The sequence below is a fragment of the Hyperoodon ampullatus genome (genome assembly GCF_949752795.1).
Source record: "Hyperoodon ampullatus genome assembly, chromosome: X".
In the NCBI taxonomy this organism is placed as follows: Eukaryota; Metazoa; Chordata; class Mammalia; order Artiodactyla; family Ziphiidae; genus Hyperoodon; species Hyperoodon ampullatus.
Genome location: NC_136913.1, coordinates 60,202,427 through 60,223,245, shown reverse-complemented (window position 1 = coordinate 60,223,245; position 20,819 = coordinate 60,202,427). Strand labels below are relative to the sequence as shown.

Genomic DNA, 20,819 nt, shown 5'->3' with positions numbered 1-20,819 from the left:
GTACAGATTGAAGAAATGGCAGTAAACCTGTGGAACTGGGCAGTTACCAAGAGAACAGCTTTGGGTTTAAGTGAAGAGCAGAGTGCTAAATGTACGTATATGTTTTGTGACTCATATTATGAGGAGTGTTCTTATTATACATTAGATTGTGTCCCTGCAGTTTAAATAATATTTTGACCTGTTCTTAGATGCAGGTTTGTTAAAAGAAAACAAAACAACCCATAAGCAGTGGTTTCTCAAGCAAACCCTGCCTTGGTTTTGTGGTTTTTCAGAGCTTAGCTCCTTATTAATAAAAATTTAAAAGCGTAACTGCAAGAAATAGTCTGCTGGTGAACAACAGAGATGATTAAAAATGAGGCGGGGGCTTCCCTGGTGGTGCAGTGGTTGAGGGTCCGCCTGCCGATGCGGGGGACGCGGGTTCGTGCCCCGGTCCGGGAGGATCCCACATGCTGCGGAGCGGCTGGGCCCGTGAGCCATGGCAGCTGAGCCTGTGCTTCCGGAGCCTGTGCTCCGCAACGGGAGAGGCCACGGCAGTGAGAGGCCCGCATACCGCAAAAAAAAAAAAAAAAAAAAAAAATGAGGCGGGAAAACGAGAACTTGAAAAATTTCAAAGGACATGGAGTATTTCCTTGGAGAAGAGATGATCAGAATCTTCAGGATTCTGAAGAACCATCAAATAGTAGTTTCTTCTCTCCATTAATAAAATAATGAAAAATGTTGCTATGTGAGGAATTCAGATTAAAAGTCTGTAAAGAATAGTTTCTTCATGAGGTGGGTTAATGAACATTGGACTGAGTTACTGAGAAAAATTATAGAAGTTTTTTGTGAGAGCAAACAAGAATAACAACAGCAAAACAAAACCCCAAAACCATATTCAGCCGCTTAGTTGTATTAAATGTGATCTACTGTCTGGCAGAGTTTGGGTGCTTTAGCTAAATGGGCAGGGTCTAGTGTGCTGACAGTTACTGATTTCCAACAAGGATAGGGACAGTTAATGCATTTATGGAAAGTATATGTCCCATTATAAAGTATACATTGAGGCAACAAACCAAAAGGTGAATCTCTGGAGTGCTTGGCTTGTAGACAATTGAATTTTGTCTGTATGCAACAAATAGAATTTAATACTAAGTATTTATCTTTATGAATATAAACCAAACTCTGTACAACTTCAGTGTATGTATAGGGTAATTAGTGGTTGATATAGTCAATAATATACTTACTTTTTAGCCCACTCCTCTATTAGGATGTTTAGAGAACAGTTCTGTCTCTTTAGCTCTCAGATAATAAATGTTGATATCATTGCTCCTAGAAGCCTTAGATCTTGTAGTTGTGAGGAGGGAAGAGTTGGAAATTCATCTGTGGGAGAAACTTACTACACAGGTGTTAAAATGCGATGTTAAAATGCTTTAATTCTAAACTTCTCCCATTCTGCATATCAAGGAATATTGCTCTGGCTGTTTTTCACTGCTTGTCAAATAGTGGGGATTTGGTAGATGAAGTGGGAGCTGCAGCCCTAGGACCGACCTTTCCTAATGTACTTACTCTGTATGTAGCAGTTCTTAGATATTTGGGTGCTTATTATGTGTATAATACTTTGAAGATACAGTGGAAAACAGGGTGTAGTGCAGGAAGCCTCTGATTTTAAAAAGTTTTATTCTCAAAATCTGTTGATTGGAAGATATTTTGTCTCAAAAACAAATTCAGTGTGCCTGGATTGTGTTGTGATCAAAACGTCATTAAGATTTATGCACTACAATTTATTATTATTGGGAAGAATTATGGAACAATGAACAGAAATAGGAAAGGCAGAAGTAGAGGAATGACTCTTAAACTTTAGTTTTAGACCTGTTGTATTTGAGGTGACAATAAGGTTGGAGATGTGAGACTGGAGCTTGTGAGAAAGGTCGGGCTGCCTATAGATTTGATGGTTATTCACATGGAGATGACTGTTGAAGCCACGTGAATTGTTGAGTTCTCTGAGGGAGAAAATAAAGAGCAGTGGTTCTTAGATACTGATATAAATGAGAGTCACCTGTGGAGCCTTTTAAAATACAGATGCCCAGGCTCCACCATTGGAGGTTTTGATTTGGGGGGTTTAGGATGAAACCTGGGCATGTCTGTAATTTGAAAAAATTTCTCAGGAATTCTCATGCTTACCAAATATTAAGAACATTTCCCACAGAGGGACACTGCTCAGTGCTGAACCAGGATAGAGTGAGGCATAGGAAGTAGTATTTTTCAAAAAGGTTATTATGATCATTGTGAAATGTAGCTGTGAAGTCAGGGAAGCTGATCTTTGGGAGTGCAGCTTTAGTAAAATGGTAAAGATGCAAAACAGGTTGCAGGGCATTAAGGAGACGAGGGAGTAGCAGTAAAACAGATAGTAGATCATTCAGTTCAAGAAGTTTGACAATGAGAGGAAGAGGAGAAATGGGAGGGAATCTTGAAGCACAGTGGGGTTAGCTGAATTTTTTCAAGGAAGGGAGATGGATATATTTGAAGGTAGAGGGGAAGGAGTAAATTGAGAGGGAAGCACTGAAGATATCTTTGGAGAGGGAAAATAATTGAGATCAGGGTCCTTGAGTGTATGGAAGAATTAGTAAACTTTGAAAAAAAATAAAGGAAACATTTTCAAAACTGGAAATGTGGGCTTCCCTGGTGGCGCAGTGGTTGGGAGTCTGACTGCCGATGCCGGGTGAGCAGGTTCGTGCCCGGGTCCGGGAGGATCCCGCGTGCCGCAGAGCGGCTGGGCCCGCGGGCCGTGGGCCGTGGCCCGTGGCCGCTGGGCCTGCGCGTCCGGAGCCTGTGCTCCACGGCGGGAGGGGCCGCGGCGGTGAGAGGCCCGCGTACCGCAAGACAAAACAAAACAAAAACTGGAAATGCAGGACAATGTAAATATATGTTTAGAAATTATTTTACTGAAAGTTTTTTTCCCAGAAACAAATTAAATTTGTTGAGGGATGAATAAATTTTACATTTTGTAATGGTTAATAACATTTTGACTACTTCAATTACCCATAATTTAAGCTGGGCAAATCTTCTCTTTTTCATTGGAATATTAATTAAAAATGGTGTTAGCATAGGTAGAATGGCTGCTGAGATTTAATAACATCAAGGCAACTAGTTCAGTTATATGTGAAGTCATCTTTAAAAAATTGGGTATGTTTTATGATGAAAGAAACCACACAACTAAAGAGGTTACAATTATTCGGACTTTCTTATTTTCAGGGTAAATGAACTGTATAATGAAGATATCTGTATTTTCTAAGTTATGCTTCAAGAACTTTTACCTCATCTGCAGAAAATAATATATTTAGACAGTTTCACATTTTAGGAGAATAATCTTAAACTATTCTGATGTTCAGAAATTTTGTCAGATGTTGAATAGCTTTACATTCCAATTCTACTTAGAATTATTTTGCTGCCAGCGTGGTACATACAAGAGCATCATGTGAGTCTTTGGGATTTAAGACAGGCAGAAATTAAAATTTGAAAATCAGATATCTGTCTGACTAAAGCATTAAGCACCTGATTCATTTGGTAATTTTCAGGTCATTTACTTTTGATAATTGATTTTTTAAAAAGACCTCTAAAGTTCTTATTTTTTAACAACAAAAGTGGTTTCACTTCACTCCTCTTTTCTCTTTATATATGTATATAAAAGGGGAATGAATGTTTTGTGTTTATGGGTATCTAATTACTGTTTTGCAGTACGGCATGTTGCTTGCAAGTTGTTGTGTATGTGTGAAGGCTCAGCTGCTTCAGAAGAAACTATTCGAAGACAAATTATGGTAAGTCCTAATTAAATCAGGAGAAAGTGCAGATGCAGTGAGAGAGTCATTACTCCTGTGTAGATGGTTGAAGTTAGTGTAAACCTGGAAGGGGGTTATATCCTTTAGTTCTAGCAATGTTACTTTTATAATGATTATATCCATTACAATTAAAGGTCTCAACAGTACTGTAGTTGTTCTTACAGTGATTCAGTGGACTAAAATATTGAACTTATAATTCAGGATTTATGAAAAGTAAGGAAAATAATAAAAAGTAATAGTTTTCTGCTCCATCCCTTTCTACCCCCTGTCTTGCTGCTCCCTAGAGGCAAGTATGTTTTTTTAGTGCAAAGTTTTTTTCCTAGTGTTTTAAAACAATATTTATTGAAAAGTTCAAATGTACACGTGAAGCAGAAAAGATAATATGATTCCCCTATTTTCCTATTACTCAGCTAGAGTAATCATCAACTCATGACCACTCTTGTTTCTTCTGTATCTCTTGTAACAGCAAACCCCTGGCCCCATGGATTATTTTGAAATAAGTCCAAAGAAGCATTATTTTGCCCATAAATATTTCAGTACATGTCTCTAAAAGACCAGATTTCTTTTTTATTCAAACCCAATACCCATTATCATACCTGATAAAATTTAATAAAGATGTTTCTAAAATCATCAAATATCCAGTCTTCCCTCCCCCCAACCCTTCCCACTTATCTCCCCCACTTCTTTCCAGTTGGTTTTTTAGAATCAGGATTAAAGTCCACACCTTGTATTTTGTTAATATGTTCTATAGTTTACCTAAATTCTGGATTCTGATAACTGCATCCTTATGGTGTCATTTAATATAGTACTTTGTCCTCTGTTTTTCCTGTAAACTGGTAGTTAGATTTAGAAGCTTGATCTGATTTAGGTTCATTTTTGTCAAGAATAATTCATAGGCGGTATGGTGTACTTCCATCAGGAGGCACTAATGTCTCCTTGTCTCTTTTCTGTTGTGTTAGTGTCCTTTGATGATTATTGTCCCCAGATCCATTATTTCTGTGGGGGGCTGAATATTCTAATTCTGTAGTTATTTTGTTTATTAACTGGAATAGAGAGAAACTTTCATCAACTATTTGGTTACTCTGAAGTATATTTTGTATAAGAAAGTCCTGACTCTTCCCCTTTATTTAGCAGTTTTCAGAATAATGAGTTGGTTCTGTAACATCCTTAAATGATGACTAAATGGTTTTTTTAAAAAAAGTATTACTGTGAACTCATGAATTTTAACATATTTAATGACTTTCAATCCCTTGTAGTTATTATTCTTATTGAAGCACAATGTCCTATTTTGGGCTGGAAGGAGCCTCTTTAAGTGATTCTGAGTCCTTTTGGCACGACCTCAGCAGTCTTTAATAGTTTCATTTGGTTTCTGATATGGCAAGATATCCAGGCTTATCTTATATAGTTCCTACCCTAGACCTGGAATCAGCCATTCCTCTAAGGAGCCCTGCTTTCTTTTAGTGGAGAACATTTTTTAGAACCCACAGTCTGGACGTCACAAATGCTCATTACTATTGCATTGATTATTGTTTCTAGACCTTTTTAGTGGACAGAGCTATGACATATATTTTTTTTTAAGAGAGAAAGTATATAATGAGTTCATACTGATATTTCCAATTGATATTTAGGATTATAGGGTTTTACTTAGCTTCTTGATTTTATATTTGTGTGTCTTTGGTGCTAAAAATCTTGGTGCCTAACATTAAAGTAATGAATAACCTCTTTTATCCTAGAAAATATATTTTGATAACAGTTTCAGGATATAGCAATATCGATATTATTACTAAGAATGATTTCTAAAAACGTTTAGGAATTTTTTTGCACTTTTGTTCTTAGGATATACCTCACTAGGGATGTACAGTCAAAATATTGTTTTAATATTATTAAAATATCTTAAAATTACCTGAAATAATTCCTTTCCCTATGATTAAGCTATCGACTTGATACATAGTTAGGCTTATTTGCTTCTGCTTGCTTTTGATTTTTGTGTTTGCTCCCACCTACCCATTTTGATTGAATTTTGTTTTATTTTATTATTCATTTATTTATTTATGGCTGCGTTGGGTCTTCGTTGCTGCACCCGGGCTTTCGCTAGTTGTGGCGAGCAGGGGCTACTCTTGTTGCAGTGCCTGGGCTTCTCATCGCGGTGGCTTCTCTTGTTGCGGAGCACGAGCTCTAGGCACGTGGGCTTCAGTAGTTGCAGCACGTGGGCTCAGTAGTTGCAGAACGTGGGCCCTAGGGTGCGTGGGCTTCAGTAGTTGTGGCGTGTGGGCTCAGTAGTTGTGGTGCATGGGCTTAGTTGCTCTGTGGCATGTGGGCTCTTCCCGGACCAGGGATCAAACCCATGTCCCCTGAATTGGCAGGCAGATTCTTAACCACTGCACCACCAGGGAAGTCCCTGAATTTTGTTTTATAATTATGTAAAATATTGACATGGTTCTGAGGTCAAGTCAAATCTAAAGGAAGTATATTCAGAGAAGCCTAGCTTCTGTCTCTGTCCTCTTTACTCTGTTCCCTCCCTTCCCCTGTCGGTAACTATTTTGTTTATTTTATTGTTTATCCTTTTGATATGTGTGTATGTATGCATGTATGTATGTATATATGTATTTTATTGAAGTATAGTTAATTTATAATACTAGTTTCATGTGTACAACATAGTGATTCAATATTTTTATAGATTATACTCCATTTAAAGTTATTTCAAAATAATGGCTATATTTCCCTGTGGTGTACAATATACCCTTGTTGCTTATTTATTTTATACATAGTAGTTTGCATCTCTAAATCCCCAACCCCTTTCTTGTCCTTTCTTCCTTCCCTCTCCCCACTGGTAACCACTAGTTTGTTCTCTATATCTGTGAGTTTGTTTCTGTTTTGTTATATACATTTGTTTGTCTTATCTTTTAGATTCCACATGTAAGTGATAATGTAGATTATTTGTCTTTCTTTCCTGTTGTTTTTTTTTGAAACTTAAAAATATTTATTCATTTATAATAACAATAATCAACGTATTATGTGTCAGCATAAATCATGTTTTTAACAGAAAATATCTATATTTTCCAAAACAAGAGAAAATATGTGAGAAGAGTGACATTGTTTTGCATTAAGTTCTTTTTACATAAAGTTACATCACATTTTTTTTTTTTTTTTTTTTGCGGTACATGGGCCTCTCACTGTTGTGGCCTCTCCCGTTGTGGGGCACAGGCTCTGGAAGCGCAGGCTCAGTGGCCATGGCTCACGGGCCTAGCCGCTCTGCGGAATGTGGGATCTTCCCGGACCGGGGCACGAACCCATGTTGCCTGCATTGGCAGGCGGACTCTCAACCACTGCGCCACCAGGGAAGCCCACATTTTTTATTTTTATTCAAATAGAAAGTCACAAAAATTATAATCATCCTCATCAGTTCACTCAGTCCCATGTAATAAATTTTTTTAATTTTGATCTTTTGTTAGCACTTTTATGAATTCATCAGTTTTCCATTAGAGTTCAGAAAATTCTTATTCATTCAGTTCAGCAGTATAGTCAGTTACCAGAAACCTGTACTTATCAGAGTCTTTTCCATGAATTCCTTGAAGATGAAACCCTTTTATAGGAACATTTTTGCAAAAGAATCAGAGTACACGCAGAACTGTCTGTAAATGACAAAAGACTTAAAAATGACCACGGTTAAAGATTTGATGGAAGTTCATAATAATGCAATTGATAAGGAAATTTAGTTATTTCTGAGATATACATTTTAAAGTAATAACTAGAATTATGACTTAAAACATTATACCAGAACATATAAGATTTTTAGGAATTTCATGTAATGTCTGAAACATTTATATTAACGTGTTTCCATACAAATAACCCAAAGAAAGTTTAGTATTAGTTTTTTTAATTTAATTTAATTTATTTTTTTATACAGCAGCTTCTTATTAGTCATCAATTTTATACACATCAGTGTATACATGTCACACCCAATCACCCAATTCAGCACACCCCCACCCCCACCCCACCGCGGCTTTCCCCCCTTGGTGGCCATACGTTTGTTCTCTACATCTGTGTCTCAACTTCTGCCCTGCAAACCGGTTCATCTGTACCATTTTTCTAGGTTCCACGTACATGCGTTAATATACAATGTTTTTATTTTTCTGACTTACATCACTCCGTATGACAGTCTCTGGATCCATCCACGTCTCAACAAATGACTCAATTTCGTTCTGTTTTATGGCTGAGTAATATTCCATTGTATATATGTACCACAACTTCTTTATCCATTCGTCTGTTGATGGGCATTTAGGTTGCTTCCATGACCTGGCTATTGTAAATAGTGCTGCAATGAACATTGGGGTGCATGTGTCTTTTTGAATTACGGTTTTCTCTGGGTATATGCCCAGTAGTGGGATTGCTGGATCATATGGTAATTCTAGTTTTCGTTTTTCAAGGAACCTCCATACTGTTCTCCTTAGTGGCTGTGTCAATTTACATTCCCACCAACAGTGCAAGAGGTTTCCCTTTTCTACACACCCTCTCCAGCATTTGTTGTTTGTAGATTTGCTGATGAAGCCCATTCTAACTGGTGTGAGGTGATACCTCATTGTAGTTTTGATTTGCATTTCTCTAATAATTAGTGATGTTGAGCAGCTTTTCATGTGCTTCTTGGCCATCTATATGTCTTCTTTGGAGAAATGTCTATTTAGGTCTTCTGACAGTTTTGGGATTGGGTTCTTTGTTTCTTTAATATTGAGCTGCATGAGCTGTTTATATATTTTGGAGATTAATCCTTTGTCCGTTGATTCGTTTGCAAATATTTTCTCCCATTCTGAGGGTTGTCTCTTCGTCTTGTTTATGGTTTCCCTTGCTGTGCAAAAGCTTTTAAGTTTCATTAGGTCCCATTTGTTTATTTTTGCTTTTATTTCCATTACTCTAGGAGGTGGATCAAAAGAGATCTTGCTGTGATTTATGTCAAAGAGTGTTCTGCCTATGTTTTCCTCTAAGAGTTTTATAGTGCCCGGTCATACATTTAGGTCTCTAATCCATTTTGAGTTTATTTTTGTGTATGATGTCAGGGAGTGTTCTAATTTCATTCTTTTACATGAAGCTGTCCAGTTTTCCAAGCACCACTTATTGAAGAGACTGTCTTTTCTCCATTGTATATCCTTGCCTCCTTTGTCATAGATTAGTTGACCATAGGTGCGTGGGTTTATCTCTGGGCTTTCTATCTTGTTCCATTGATCTATGTTTCTGTTTTTGTACCAGTACCATATTGTCTTGATTACTGTAGCTTTATAGTATAGTCTGAAGTCAGGGAGTCTGATTCCTCCAGCTCCGTTTTTTTCCCTCAAGACTGCTTTGGCTATTCGAGGTCTTTTGTGTGTCCATACAAATTTTAAGATTTTTTGTTCTAGTTACGTAAAAAATGCCATTGGTAATTTGATAGGGATTGCCTTGAATCTGTAGATTGCTTTGGGTAATATAGTCATTTTCACAATATAAATTCTTCCAATCCAAGAACATGGTATATCTCTCCATCTGTTGGTATCATCTTTAATTTCTTTCATCAGTGTCTTATAGTTTTCTGCATACAGGTCTTTTGTCTCCCTAGGTAGGTTTATTCCTAGGTATTTTATTCTTTTTGTTGCAATGGTAAATGGGAGTGTTTCCTTAATTTCACTTTCAGATTTTTCATCATTAGTGTATAGGAATGCCAGAGATTTCTGTGCATTAATTTTGTATCCTGCAACTTTACCACATTCATTGATTAGCTCTAGTAGTTTTCTGGTGGCATTTTTAGGGTTCTCTGTGTATAGTATCATGTCATCTGCAAACAGTGACAGGTTTACTTCTTCTCTTCCAATTTGTGTTCCTTTTATTTCCTTTTCTTCTCTTGATGGCCGTGGCTACGACTTGCAAAACTATGTTGAATAATATTGGTTAGAGTGGACATCCTTGTCTTGTTCCTGATCTTAGAGGAAATGCTTTCAGTTTTTCACCATTGAGAACGATGTTTGCTGTGGGTTTGTCATACATGGCCTCTATTATGTTGAGGTGGGTTCCTTCTGTGCCCACTTTCTGAAGAGTTTTTATCATAAATGGGTGTTGAATTTTGTCAAAAGCTTTTTCTGCATCTATTGAGATGATCATATGGTTTTTATTCTTCAGTTTGTTAATATGGTGTATCACATTGATTCATTTGCGTATATTGAAGAATCCTTGCATCCCTGGGATAAATCCCACTTTATCATGGTGTATGATCCTTTTAATGTGTTGTTGGATTCTGTTTGCTAGTATTTTGTTGAGGATTTTTGCATCTATATTCATCAGTGATACTGGTCTGTAATTTTCTTTCTTTGTTGTATTTTTGCCTGGTTTTGGTATCTGGGTGATGGTGGCCTCATAGAAAGAGTTTGGGAGTGTCCCTTCCTCTGCAGTTTTTTGGAAGAGTTTGAGAAGGATAGGTGTTAGCTCTTTGCTAAATGTTTGATAGAATTCACCTGTGAAGCCATCTGGTCCTGGACTTTTGTTTGTTGGAAGATTTTTAATCATAGTTTCAATTTTACCACTTGTGATTGGTCTGTTCATATTTTCTATTTCTTCCTGGTTCAGTCTTGCAAGGTCATACCTTTCTAAGAATTTGTCCATTTCTTCCAGGTTGTCCATTTTATTGGCATAGAGTTGCTTGTAGTAGTCTCTTAGGATGCTTTGTATTTCTGCGGTGTCTGTTGTAACTTCTCCTTTTTCATTTCTAATTTTATTGATTTGAGTCCTCTCCCTCCTTTTCTTGATGAGTCTGGCTAATGCTTTATCAATTTTGTTTATCTTCTCAAAGAACCAGCTTTTAGTTTTATTGATCTTTGCTATTGTTTTCTTTGTTTCTATTTCATTTATTTCTGCTCTGATATTTATGATTTCTTTCCTTCTGCTAACTTTGGGTTTTGTTTATTCTTCTTTCTCCAGTTCCTTTAGGTGTAAGGTTAGATCATTTATTTTAGATTTTTCTTGTTTCTTGAGGTAGGGTTGTATATCTATAAACTTCTCTCTTAGAACTGCTTTTGCTGCATCCCATAGGTTTTGGATTGTCGTATTTTTATTGTCATTTGTCTCTGTGTTTTTTTGATGTCCTCTTTGATTTCTTCAGTGATCTCCTGGTTATTTATTAAGGTATTGTTTAGCCTCCATGTGTTTGTGTTTTTTTACGTTTTTCTCCCTGTAGTTCATTTCTAATCTCATAGCGTTGAGGTCAGAAAAGATGCTTGATATGATTTCAATTTTCTTAAATTTACTGAGGCTTGATTTGTGACCCAAGATGTGATCTATCCTGGAGAATGTTCCGTGCGCACTTGAGAAGGAAGTGTAATCTGCTGTTTTTGGATGGAATGTCCTATAAATATCAATTACATCTGTCTGGTCTATTGTGACATTTAAAGCTTGTGTTTCCTTGTTTATTTTCATTTTGGATGATCTGTCCATTGGTGTAAGTGAGGTGTTAAAGTCCCCCACTATTACTGTGTTACTGTCGATTTCCTCTTTTATAGCTGTTCGCTGTTGCCTTATGTATTGAGGTGCTCCTATGTTGGGTGCATATATATTTATAATTGTTGTATCTTCTTCTTGGATTGATCCCTTGATCATTATGTAGTGTCCTTTCTTGTCTCTTGTAACAGTCTTTAGTTTAAAGTCTATTTTATCTGATACGAGTATTGCTACTCCAGCTTTCTTTTGATTTCCATTTGCATGGAATATCTTTTTCCATCCCCTCACTTTCAGTCTGTATGTGTCCCTAGGTCTGAAGTGGGTCTCTTGTAGTCAGCATATAGATGGGTCTTGTGTTTGTATCCATTCAACAAGCCTGTGTGTTTTGGTTGGAGCATTTAATCCATTCACGTTTATGGTAATTAACGATATGTATGTTCCTATGACCATTTTCTTAATTGTTTTGGGTTTGTGTTTGTAGGTCCTTTTCTTCTCTTGTGTTTCCCACTTAGAGAAGTTCCTTTAGCTTTTGTTGTAGAGCTGGTTTGGTGGTGCTGAATTCCCTTAGCTTTTGCTTGTCTGTAAAGCTTTTGATTTCTCCTTCGAATCTGAATGAGATCCTTGCTGAATGAGATCCTTGCCGGATGGAGTAATCTTGTTTGTAGGTTCTTTCCTTTCATCACTTTAAGTATATCATGCCACTCCCTTCTGACTTGTAGAACTTCTGCTGAGAAATCAGCTGTTAACCTTATGGGAGTTCCCTTGTATATTATTTGTCATTTTTCCCTTGTTGCTTTCAGTAATTTTTCTTTGTCTTTAATTTTTGCCAATTTGATTACTATGTGTTTTGGCGTGTTTCTGCTTGGGTTTATCCTGTATGGGACTTGCTGCGCTTCCTGGACTTAGGTGGGTATTTCCTTTCCCATGTCAGGGAAGTTTTCGACTGTAATCTCTTCAAATATTTTCTCTGGTCCTCTCTCTCTGTTCTTCTTCTGGGACCCCTATTATGTGAGTGTTGTTGCATTTAATGTTGTCCCAGAGGTGTCTTAGGCTGTCTTCATTTCTTTTCATTCTTTTTTCTTTATTCTGGTCCACAGCAGTGAATTCCACCATTCTGTCTTCCAGGTCACTTACCTGTTCTTCTGCCTCAGTCATTCTGCTATTGATTCTTTCTAATGTAGTTTTCATTTCAGTTATTGTATTGTTCATCTCTGTTTGTTTGTTCTTTAATTCTTCTAGGTCTTTGGTAAACATTTCTTGCATCTTCTCGATCTTTGCCTCCATTCTTTTTCTGAGGTCCTGGATCATCTTCACTCTCATTCTGAATTCCTTTTCTGGAAGGTTGCCTATCTCCACTTCATTTCATTGTTTTTCTGGGGTTTATCTTGTTCCTTCATCTGGTACATAGCTCTCTGCCTTTTCATCTTGTCTATCTTTCTGTGAATGTGGTTTTTGTTCCACAGGCTGCAGGATTGTAGTTCTTCTTGCTTCTGCTCTATGCTGTCTGGTGGATGAGGCTATCTAAGAGGCTTGTATAAGTTTCTGATGGGAGGGACTGGTGGTTGGTAGAGCTGACTGTTGCTCTGGTGGGCAGAGCTCAGTAAAACTTTAATCCGCTTGACTGTTGATGGGTGGGGCTGGGTTCCCTCCCTGCCAGTTTTTTTGGCCTGAGGCAACCCAACACTGGAGCCTACCTGGGCTCTTTGGTCGGGCTAATGACAGACTATGGGAGGACTCATGCCAAGGAGTACTTCCCAGAACTTTTGCTGCCAGTGTCCTTGTCCCCACGGCGAGCCACAGCCACCCACCACCTCTGCAGGCGACCCTCCAACACTAGCAGGTAGGTCTGGTTCAGTCTCCTATGGGGTCACTGCTCCTTCCCCTGGGTTCCGATGCGCACACTACTTTGTGTGTGCCCTCCAGGAGTGGAGTCTCTGTTTCCCCCAGTCCTGTTGAAGTCCTGCAATCAAATCCCACTAGGCTTCAAAGTCTGATTCTCTCGGAATTCCTCTTCCCGTTGCTGGACCCCCCAGGTTGGGAAGCCTGACGTGGGGCTCAGAACCTTCACTCCAGTGGGTGGACTTCTGTGGTATAAGTGTTCTCCAGTCTGTGAGTCACCCACCCAGCAATTATGGGATTTGATTTTACTGTGATTGCGCCCCTCCTACCATCTGATTGTGGCTTCTCCTTTGTCTTTGGATGTGGGGTATATTTTTTGGTGAGTTCCAGCGTCTTCCTGTCGATGATTGTCCAGCAGCTAGTTGTGATTCTGGTGTTCTCACAAGAGGGAGTGAGAGCACGTTCTTCTACTCCGCCGTCTTGGTTCCTCTCTCTACTTTTGCTTTTTAAATATAAGCAACTAGGTATTTATTCATATCTCTGCCTGCCCTGAGTTTCTGAGATAATTGGTAGTTTTCCATATGTATACTTTTCTCCACCTTTTTTTTTTACCCTATTTAACATTATATCCTAGAGAGCACTCCATAGCAGTATATAGAGATGCTCGTTTGTTTTCTTTAGCTACATAGCATTCAGTTGGTGCATGTAACTTGTCATATTCAACCAGCCCTCTTTGATGGACATTTGGATGCTGCAGTGAATTGCCTTGTGCATATATCTTTTTGTATTTTAAGGCTATTGCTTGTAACCATGTTTGTTTTTACTTCTCACGTTTACTTTCATATATCTTAATCATATGCTTATATCACTGTATTAGTTTGCTAGGGTTGCCATAACAAAATACTATACAGTGGGTGGTCTAAACAATAGAAATTTATTTTCCCACAATTCTGTCCAAGATCAAGATCCAAAATCAAGTCCAGGATCAAGGTGTTGGAAGGTTTGTTTTCTCCTGAGGCCTCTCTCCTTGGCTTGCAGATGGCTGCCTTTTCGCTGTGTCCTCATATGGCATTTCCTCAGTGTGGGCACACACCTGGTGTCCCTTTGTGTGTCCAAATTTCTTCTTAAAAGGACACCAGTCAGATTGGATTAGGGCACACCCTAATGGTGTCATTTTAGCTTCATCATTTTGTTAAAGGCCCTATCTTCAAATACAGTCACATTCTGAGGTACTGGGAGCTGGGACTTCAACATATGAATATTTTTGGTGGGGAGGGGCGACACAATTCAGCCTACAATAATTAAATCTTTTTTTTTCTTTTTTTTTACATCTTTATTGGAGTATAATTGCTTTAAATGGTGTTAGTTTCTGCTTTATAACAAAGTGAATCAGTTATACATATACATATGTCCCCGTATCTCTTCCCTCTTGCGTCTCCCTCCCACCCATCTAGGTGGTCACAAAGCACCGAGCTGATCTCCCTGTGCTATGCGGCTGCTTCCCACTATCTATCTACCTTACGTTTGGTAGTGTATATATGTCCATGCCTCTCTCGCTTTGTCACAGCTTACCCTTCCCCCTCCCCATATCCTCAAGTCCATTCTGTAGTAGGTCAGTGTCTTTATCAGCTTCGTATTTGATCTGTTTCTTTCTGCTATGATAGATGAAGATTTATCTCATCATATATTACCTCCCCTACTCCTTTCAGTTTTTGTTAGTTATATTATACTGTTTTTAATTTGATTATTATTACTATTTAAATTTAAATTTATTTATTTTAATATATTTAAGTTTTTATTTCTTTCTCCATCAGTTTTGAAGAGTATATCTTTACTTTCAACTCTGAGGATATTAGTACCTTTATCATTCTCTCTCCCTTTCCCCACCATTACCCTTCCAACTTCTGTTACCTCTAACATTTGCATTTTTGGCTTTATTGATTTCAAAGCATGGAACCTAAAAGGAGCATTTTATTGATTATGACTACTGTTTAATTCTGTGGATAATAATGGTATTTCTCTTTGTTTTTCCATCTACTACCTGTCTTAATTGTATTTTCTCATGTATTCTGTTTGTTGAGTGTGATGTCCTTTCGTATTATTGGTTTCCCTCAAATATTTGGTGATTCTTGCTTATATTTAATTTGAGATTCCTTGATAGTCTTCTGCATCACACTATTTATTGTAACTGAATCCAGTGACTGATGGAGAATTAAGACCAGAGGTTTTGCATTGACCTGTGTTATCAGCCACCTGGAGCTCTGTTTTTCTCTAGCCTAAGTGATTGTACTTACTGTTCCTTTCTGGGGAGGAGGGGAGAATATATCTCTTGGGGATGAAGCCTACTGCCTGATACTCCTCCTGTTCATATCCAGAATGTTTCCACATTTTGCATTTTTGTGCATTTTAGGATATGGGATTTTGCCTCATTCCATTTGCTGTCTATTTTTCAGAGGTTCTTCATAATTTCATATCAACTGAAAATGCCCCTTATTTTTCAGGACTATTATTAATAAGAAAAATATGTATATTTTTCTTTTATTTCTAGAAAAAAAATATAAATCCCTAGAAAGGATTTATATAATATATATAATATGTATCATAATATATTTATATGATATATATATCCTTTCTAGGGGTTTATAGTATATAAAATTTATAGTATATATTATATACATTTATAGTATATAAAATTTATAGTATATCATAGTATGTACTATATACACATCATTTCTAGGGATTTATAATAGAAGAGGTGGCTGTAGTGTGTGCTCAATCCTCCATCTTGATTCAGTCCTTGTTTGCTTCCACAGTATTTGTGCATATTACTTATCAACTATTTATTTACGTGTCTGTCAGTTATAATACTGTGAGCTTCTTCAGGGTACCTGGCATGTAAAGGATACATAATAAACATTTGCTGGACCAAGAAAAATTTTATTAGAGACATAATTAAAAACTAGAACCGAGGTATGTTGACTTATAGGCTAGTGCTTATCATACAACTTAAAGTATGAGAGGCATTAAGTTTTTTTTTTATTTTAAGAAGATGTTGGTGGTAGGAGTTTATTAATCAATTTATTTAATTTTGCTGTGTTGCGTCTTCGTTTCTGTGCGAAGGCTTTCTCTAGTTGTGGCAAGCGGGGGCCACTCTTCATCGCGGTGCACGGGCCTCTCACTGTCGCGGCCTCTCTTGTTGCAGAGCACAGGCTCCAGACGCGCAGGCTCAATAGTTGTGGCTCACGGGCCTAGTTGCTCCGCGGCATGTGGGATCCTCCCAGACCAGGGCTCGAACCCATGTCCCCTGCATTAGCAGGCAGATTCTCAACCACTGCACCACCAGGGAAGCCCCAGGCATTAAGTTTTAGAACTTTCTCTTCCTGTCTAAATTATCTCAATGTTTTCTTTTAGTCTTTTCTTAGAAGATGTGTTTTCAAATCTATTAATTTTTTATTATTGCTTTTCTTAAGACCGTTTCTCTTTAATTATGGAGTTCCGAACAGAGCACAGAACTCTTATAAGTGCTGTTAGTTTTTTGTTTTCTGTGGATTACACTGCTGAATATGGACAGAGGATTAAATATTTTCTCCAATATAATCCTCAATCAGTTTGGAAGAGGTGTGAATTTTTAAAAATGATTTTCTAACTTCTTTCTTCCAGCTGAATATGAAAACAGGAATAGGATGGGTGGATGTTGGAAATGCTGTGATCGCTGATGAATTTTTTCAAGCTGCCATGGCTGTAAGTTACCACTGATTTTTAGCTGTGGCAGTTATTAGTAACAGTTGTGGTTATTTGCATCATTACATTGTATTCTGGTTTATTTTCCAGGGTGTGGAGCAGTTATATGTCAAATTAATGCAGAGTTGCTCCACTGAGGCCCATGTGACTATGCAGAAGAATGATACGGAGAGGGACGTTTTCAGAGTGCTGTCTTACCAAGCAGAGTCAGTAGGTATCATAGTCACTAGGGCTTCACAGTGGGGTATTTTATATACGTAAATGCAAAAGTGATGACATGTAACCTATTAGAAGAAAGTCAGGTGTCATTGGTCTTTTATAGGATATTATATTTGGCCTTTTTAATCTCTGTTTCATATCTGAAGGTGACATTACTAATGGTGATTGGTACCTCTTGGGGTGGATGAGATTGAAAAGACTTATATAACTAATCATCATTTTCAGCCACTGCATGTAATGTCTATCGTTTATTTGTGGCAGTGGCCTCTACTTGAAATACCTGTCTCTGTGGATATCTTACATTTATAGTCTACCTAAAATATTTGCCCAAAAAGAGCCTTCACATTTGCAATTATTCTGGGTTGTTTGCTGATGTTTTCTAAAAGTCTGCTGATGTCAGTGTTCAGAGTTGTACTTCACCTCTGTTTGGCTTGTGGGTTTTCTTCTTTTGTCACCATGCAGGTAGGTGTGCATTTTCAGTTGACAAAATGTAAGCTGTGATGAGTTTACTCTCTGAAATTATGTAATTCTAGAAATGAAAGAGACCTTAAGAATCATCTAGCATAATCTTATTTTTATTTTTTAACATCTTCATTGAGATATTTATAATTTGTATACTATAAAATTAACACATTTTAAATGTACAATTCAATGGTTTTAGTATATTCATAGAATTGTACAACCTTCACCACAATCTTAAGTTTAAAACATTTTCAGTACCCCAAAAGAAACCCCCTATCCATTAGCAGTCACTCCCTGTTCCTCCTGACCCTAGCTCTAGCAACCACTAATATACTTTCTGTTTTTATAGATTTACCTGTTCTGGGCATTTCATATAAATGAAATCATACAATATTTGGTCTTTTGTGATTAGCTTCTTTTACTTAGCATGTTTTCAGGGTTCATCTATGTTGTAGCATGTATCAGTATTTTTATTACCAAATAATGTTCTACTGTATGGATATACCAAATTTTGTTTATTCATTCATCTATTGATGAACATTTGGATTGTTTCCAGTTTGGGGCTATTATGAATAATTCTACTGTGAACATTCACGTACAGATTTTTGTGTGTACGTTTTAAAATTTCTCTTGGATATATGCCTAGGAGTAGAATTGCTGAATAACATGATTATTCTGTGTTTAACCTTTTGTGAAACTGCCAGACTGTTTTCCACAGTGGCTGTACCATTTTACACTTCTGCCACTAGTCACTGAGGGCTCCAATTTCTGCATATCTATGAGTTTTATAGATTTAGCACTTACATTTACGTCTTTTATCCATTTCAAGTTAATTTTCTAGTATGGCATGAGGTGGGAGTCCAACTGCATTCTTTTGCATATAGCTATCCAGTTGTGCCAGCACCATTTATTGAAAAGACTATACTTTCCCCATTGAATGGTCTTAGCACTCTTGTTAAAAATTAATTGATCCTGGCGAGGCTCTGGATCTGTTATTTGAGTTCGTGGTGCGGAGATTTTGTGAGGTGGTGTTATCCCGATTTTACGAATGAGGAGCCTGAGGCTCAGATAGAATGCCCTAAAACCAACAACACACTGAGTAAATAATACTAAAATAAGAAGGCTACTAGAGGAGACCTTCAAGATGGCAGAGGAGTAAGACGTGGAGATCAACTTCCTCTCCACACATACATCAGAAATACATCTACATGTGGAACACCTCCTACAGAACACCTACTGAACGCTGGCAGAAGACCTCACACTTCCCAAAAGGCAAGAAACTCCCCACGAACCTGGGTAGGGCAAAAGAAAAAAGAAAAAACAGAGACACAAGAATAAGGATGGGACCTGGACCTCTGGGAGGGAGCTGTGAAGGAGGAAAAGTTTCCACACACTAGGAAGCCCCTTCACTGGTAGAGACAGCAGGTGGCCAGGGGGGAAGGTTTGGGACCACGGAGGACAGCGCAGCAACAGAGGTGCAGAGGGCAAAGCAGAGAGATTCCCGCACAGAGGATCGGTGCCGACCAGCACTCACCAGCCCAAGAGGCTTGTCTGTTCACCTTCTGCGACGGGCGAGGGCTGGGGAGAGCGCTGGGGTTGGCTGTGTGAACACAGCCTGAAGGGGGCTAGTGCGCCACAGATAGCCAGGAGGAAAAAGTCTGGAACTGCCTAAGAGGAAAGAGACCACGGTTTTGGGGTGTGCAAGGAGAGGGGATTCAGAGCACCGCCTAAACAAGCTCGAGAGACAGGCATGAGCTGCGACTATCATCGCGGGCACCAGAGACGGGCATGAAATGCTAAGGCTGCTGCTGCAGCCACCAAGAAGCCAGTGTGCATGCACAGGACACTATCCATACCTCCATTTCCAGGAGCTTGTGCAGCCCACCACTGCCAGGGTCCCGTGATCCAGGGACAACTTCCCTGGGAGAAGACACGGCGCGCCTCAGACTGTTGCAACGTCATGTTGGTCTCTGCTGCCGCAGGCTCGCCCCACATTCCATACCCCTTGCTCCCCCAAGCCTGAGTGAGCCAGAGCCCCCTAATCAGCTGCTACTTTAACCCCATCCTGCCTGAGCAAAGAACAGACACCCTCAGGCCACCTACACACAGAGGCGGGTCCAGATCCAAAGCTGAACCCCAGGAGTTGTGTGAACAATAAGAGAAAGGGAAATTTCTCCCAGCAGCCTCAGGAGCAGCGGATTAAATCTCCACAGTCAACTTGATGTACCCTGCATCTGTGGAATACCTGAATAGACAACGAATCATCCCACAGTTGAGGCGGTGGACTTTGGGAGCAACTGTAGACTTGAGGTTTGCTTTCTGCATCTAATTTGTATCTGGTTTTATGTTTATCTTAGTTTAGTATTTAGAGTTTATTATCATTGGGAGATTTGTTCATTGATTTGGTTGTTCTCTTCCTGTTCCTTTTTTATATATATATATATGTATTTTTTTCCTTTTTCTCTTTTGGTGAGTGTGTATGTGTATGCTACTTTATGTGATGTTTTTCTGTATAGCTTTGCTTTTACCGTTTGTCCTACGGTTCTGTTTGTCCGTTTTTTTTTTAGTAGAGTTTTTAGTGCTTGATATCATTGGTGGATTTGTTCTTTGGTTTGGTTGCTCTCTTCTTTCTTTCTTTCTTTTCTTCCTTTGATTCTGAGCCGTGTAGCTGACAGGGTCTTGGTGTTATGGCCGGGTGTCAGGCCTGTGCCTCCGAGGTGGGAGAGCCATGTTCAGGATATTGGTCCACCAGAGACCTCCTGGCTCCACGCAATATCAAATGGCGAGAGGTCTCCCAGAGATCTCCATCTCGACGATAAGACCCAGCTCCACTCAACGAGCAGCAAGCTACAATGCTGGACACCCTATGCCAAACAACTAGCAAGACAGGAACACAACCCCATCCATTAGCAGAGAGGCTGCCTAAAATCATAAAAAGGCCACAGACATCCCAAAACACACCACCAGACGTGGACCTGTCCACCAGAAAGACAAGATTGAGCCTCATCCACCAGAACACAGGCACCAGTCCCCTCCAACAGGAAGCCTACACAACCCACTGAAACAACCTTAGCCACAGGGGGCAGACACCAAACACAATGGGAACTATGAACCTGCAGCCTGCGAAAAGGAGACCCCAAACAGAGTAAGTTAAGCAAAATGAGAAGACAGAGAAACACACAGCAGAGGAAGGAGCAAGGCAAAAACCCATGAGACCGGGCTTCCCTGGTGGCGCAGTGGTTGAGAGTCCGCCTGCCGATGCAGGGGATACGGGTTCGTGCCCCGGTTCGG

At 38.8% G+C, this 20,819-nt stretch overlaps 1 protein-coding gene across 1 annotated transcript in view; it reads left to right on the top strand.

The window, feature by feature from the left end:
• TEX11 (testis expressed 11) overlaps positions 1 to 20,819 on the top strand; it is a gene marked incomplete at both ends in the record, with an annotated part of 339,675 nt that overhangs the window by 7,361 nt on the left and 311,495 nt on the right. Inside the window, 4 exons of the mRNA XM_079728048.1 lie at positions 7 to 91; positions 3,712 to 3,791; positions 16,767 to 16,847; positions 16,938 to 17,057. Of these exons, the coding sequence (XP_079584174.1) occupies positions 7 to 91; positions 3,712 to 3,791; positions 16,767 to 16,847; positions 16,938 to 17,057 (366 nt within the window). The remainder of the gene's footprint in view (positions 1 to 6; positions 92 to 3,711; positions 3,792 to 16,766; positions 16,848 to 16,937; positions 17,058 to 20,819) is intronic.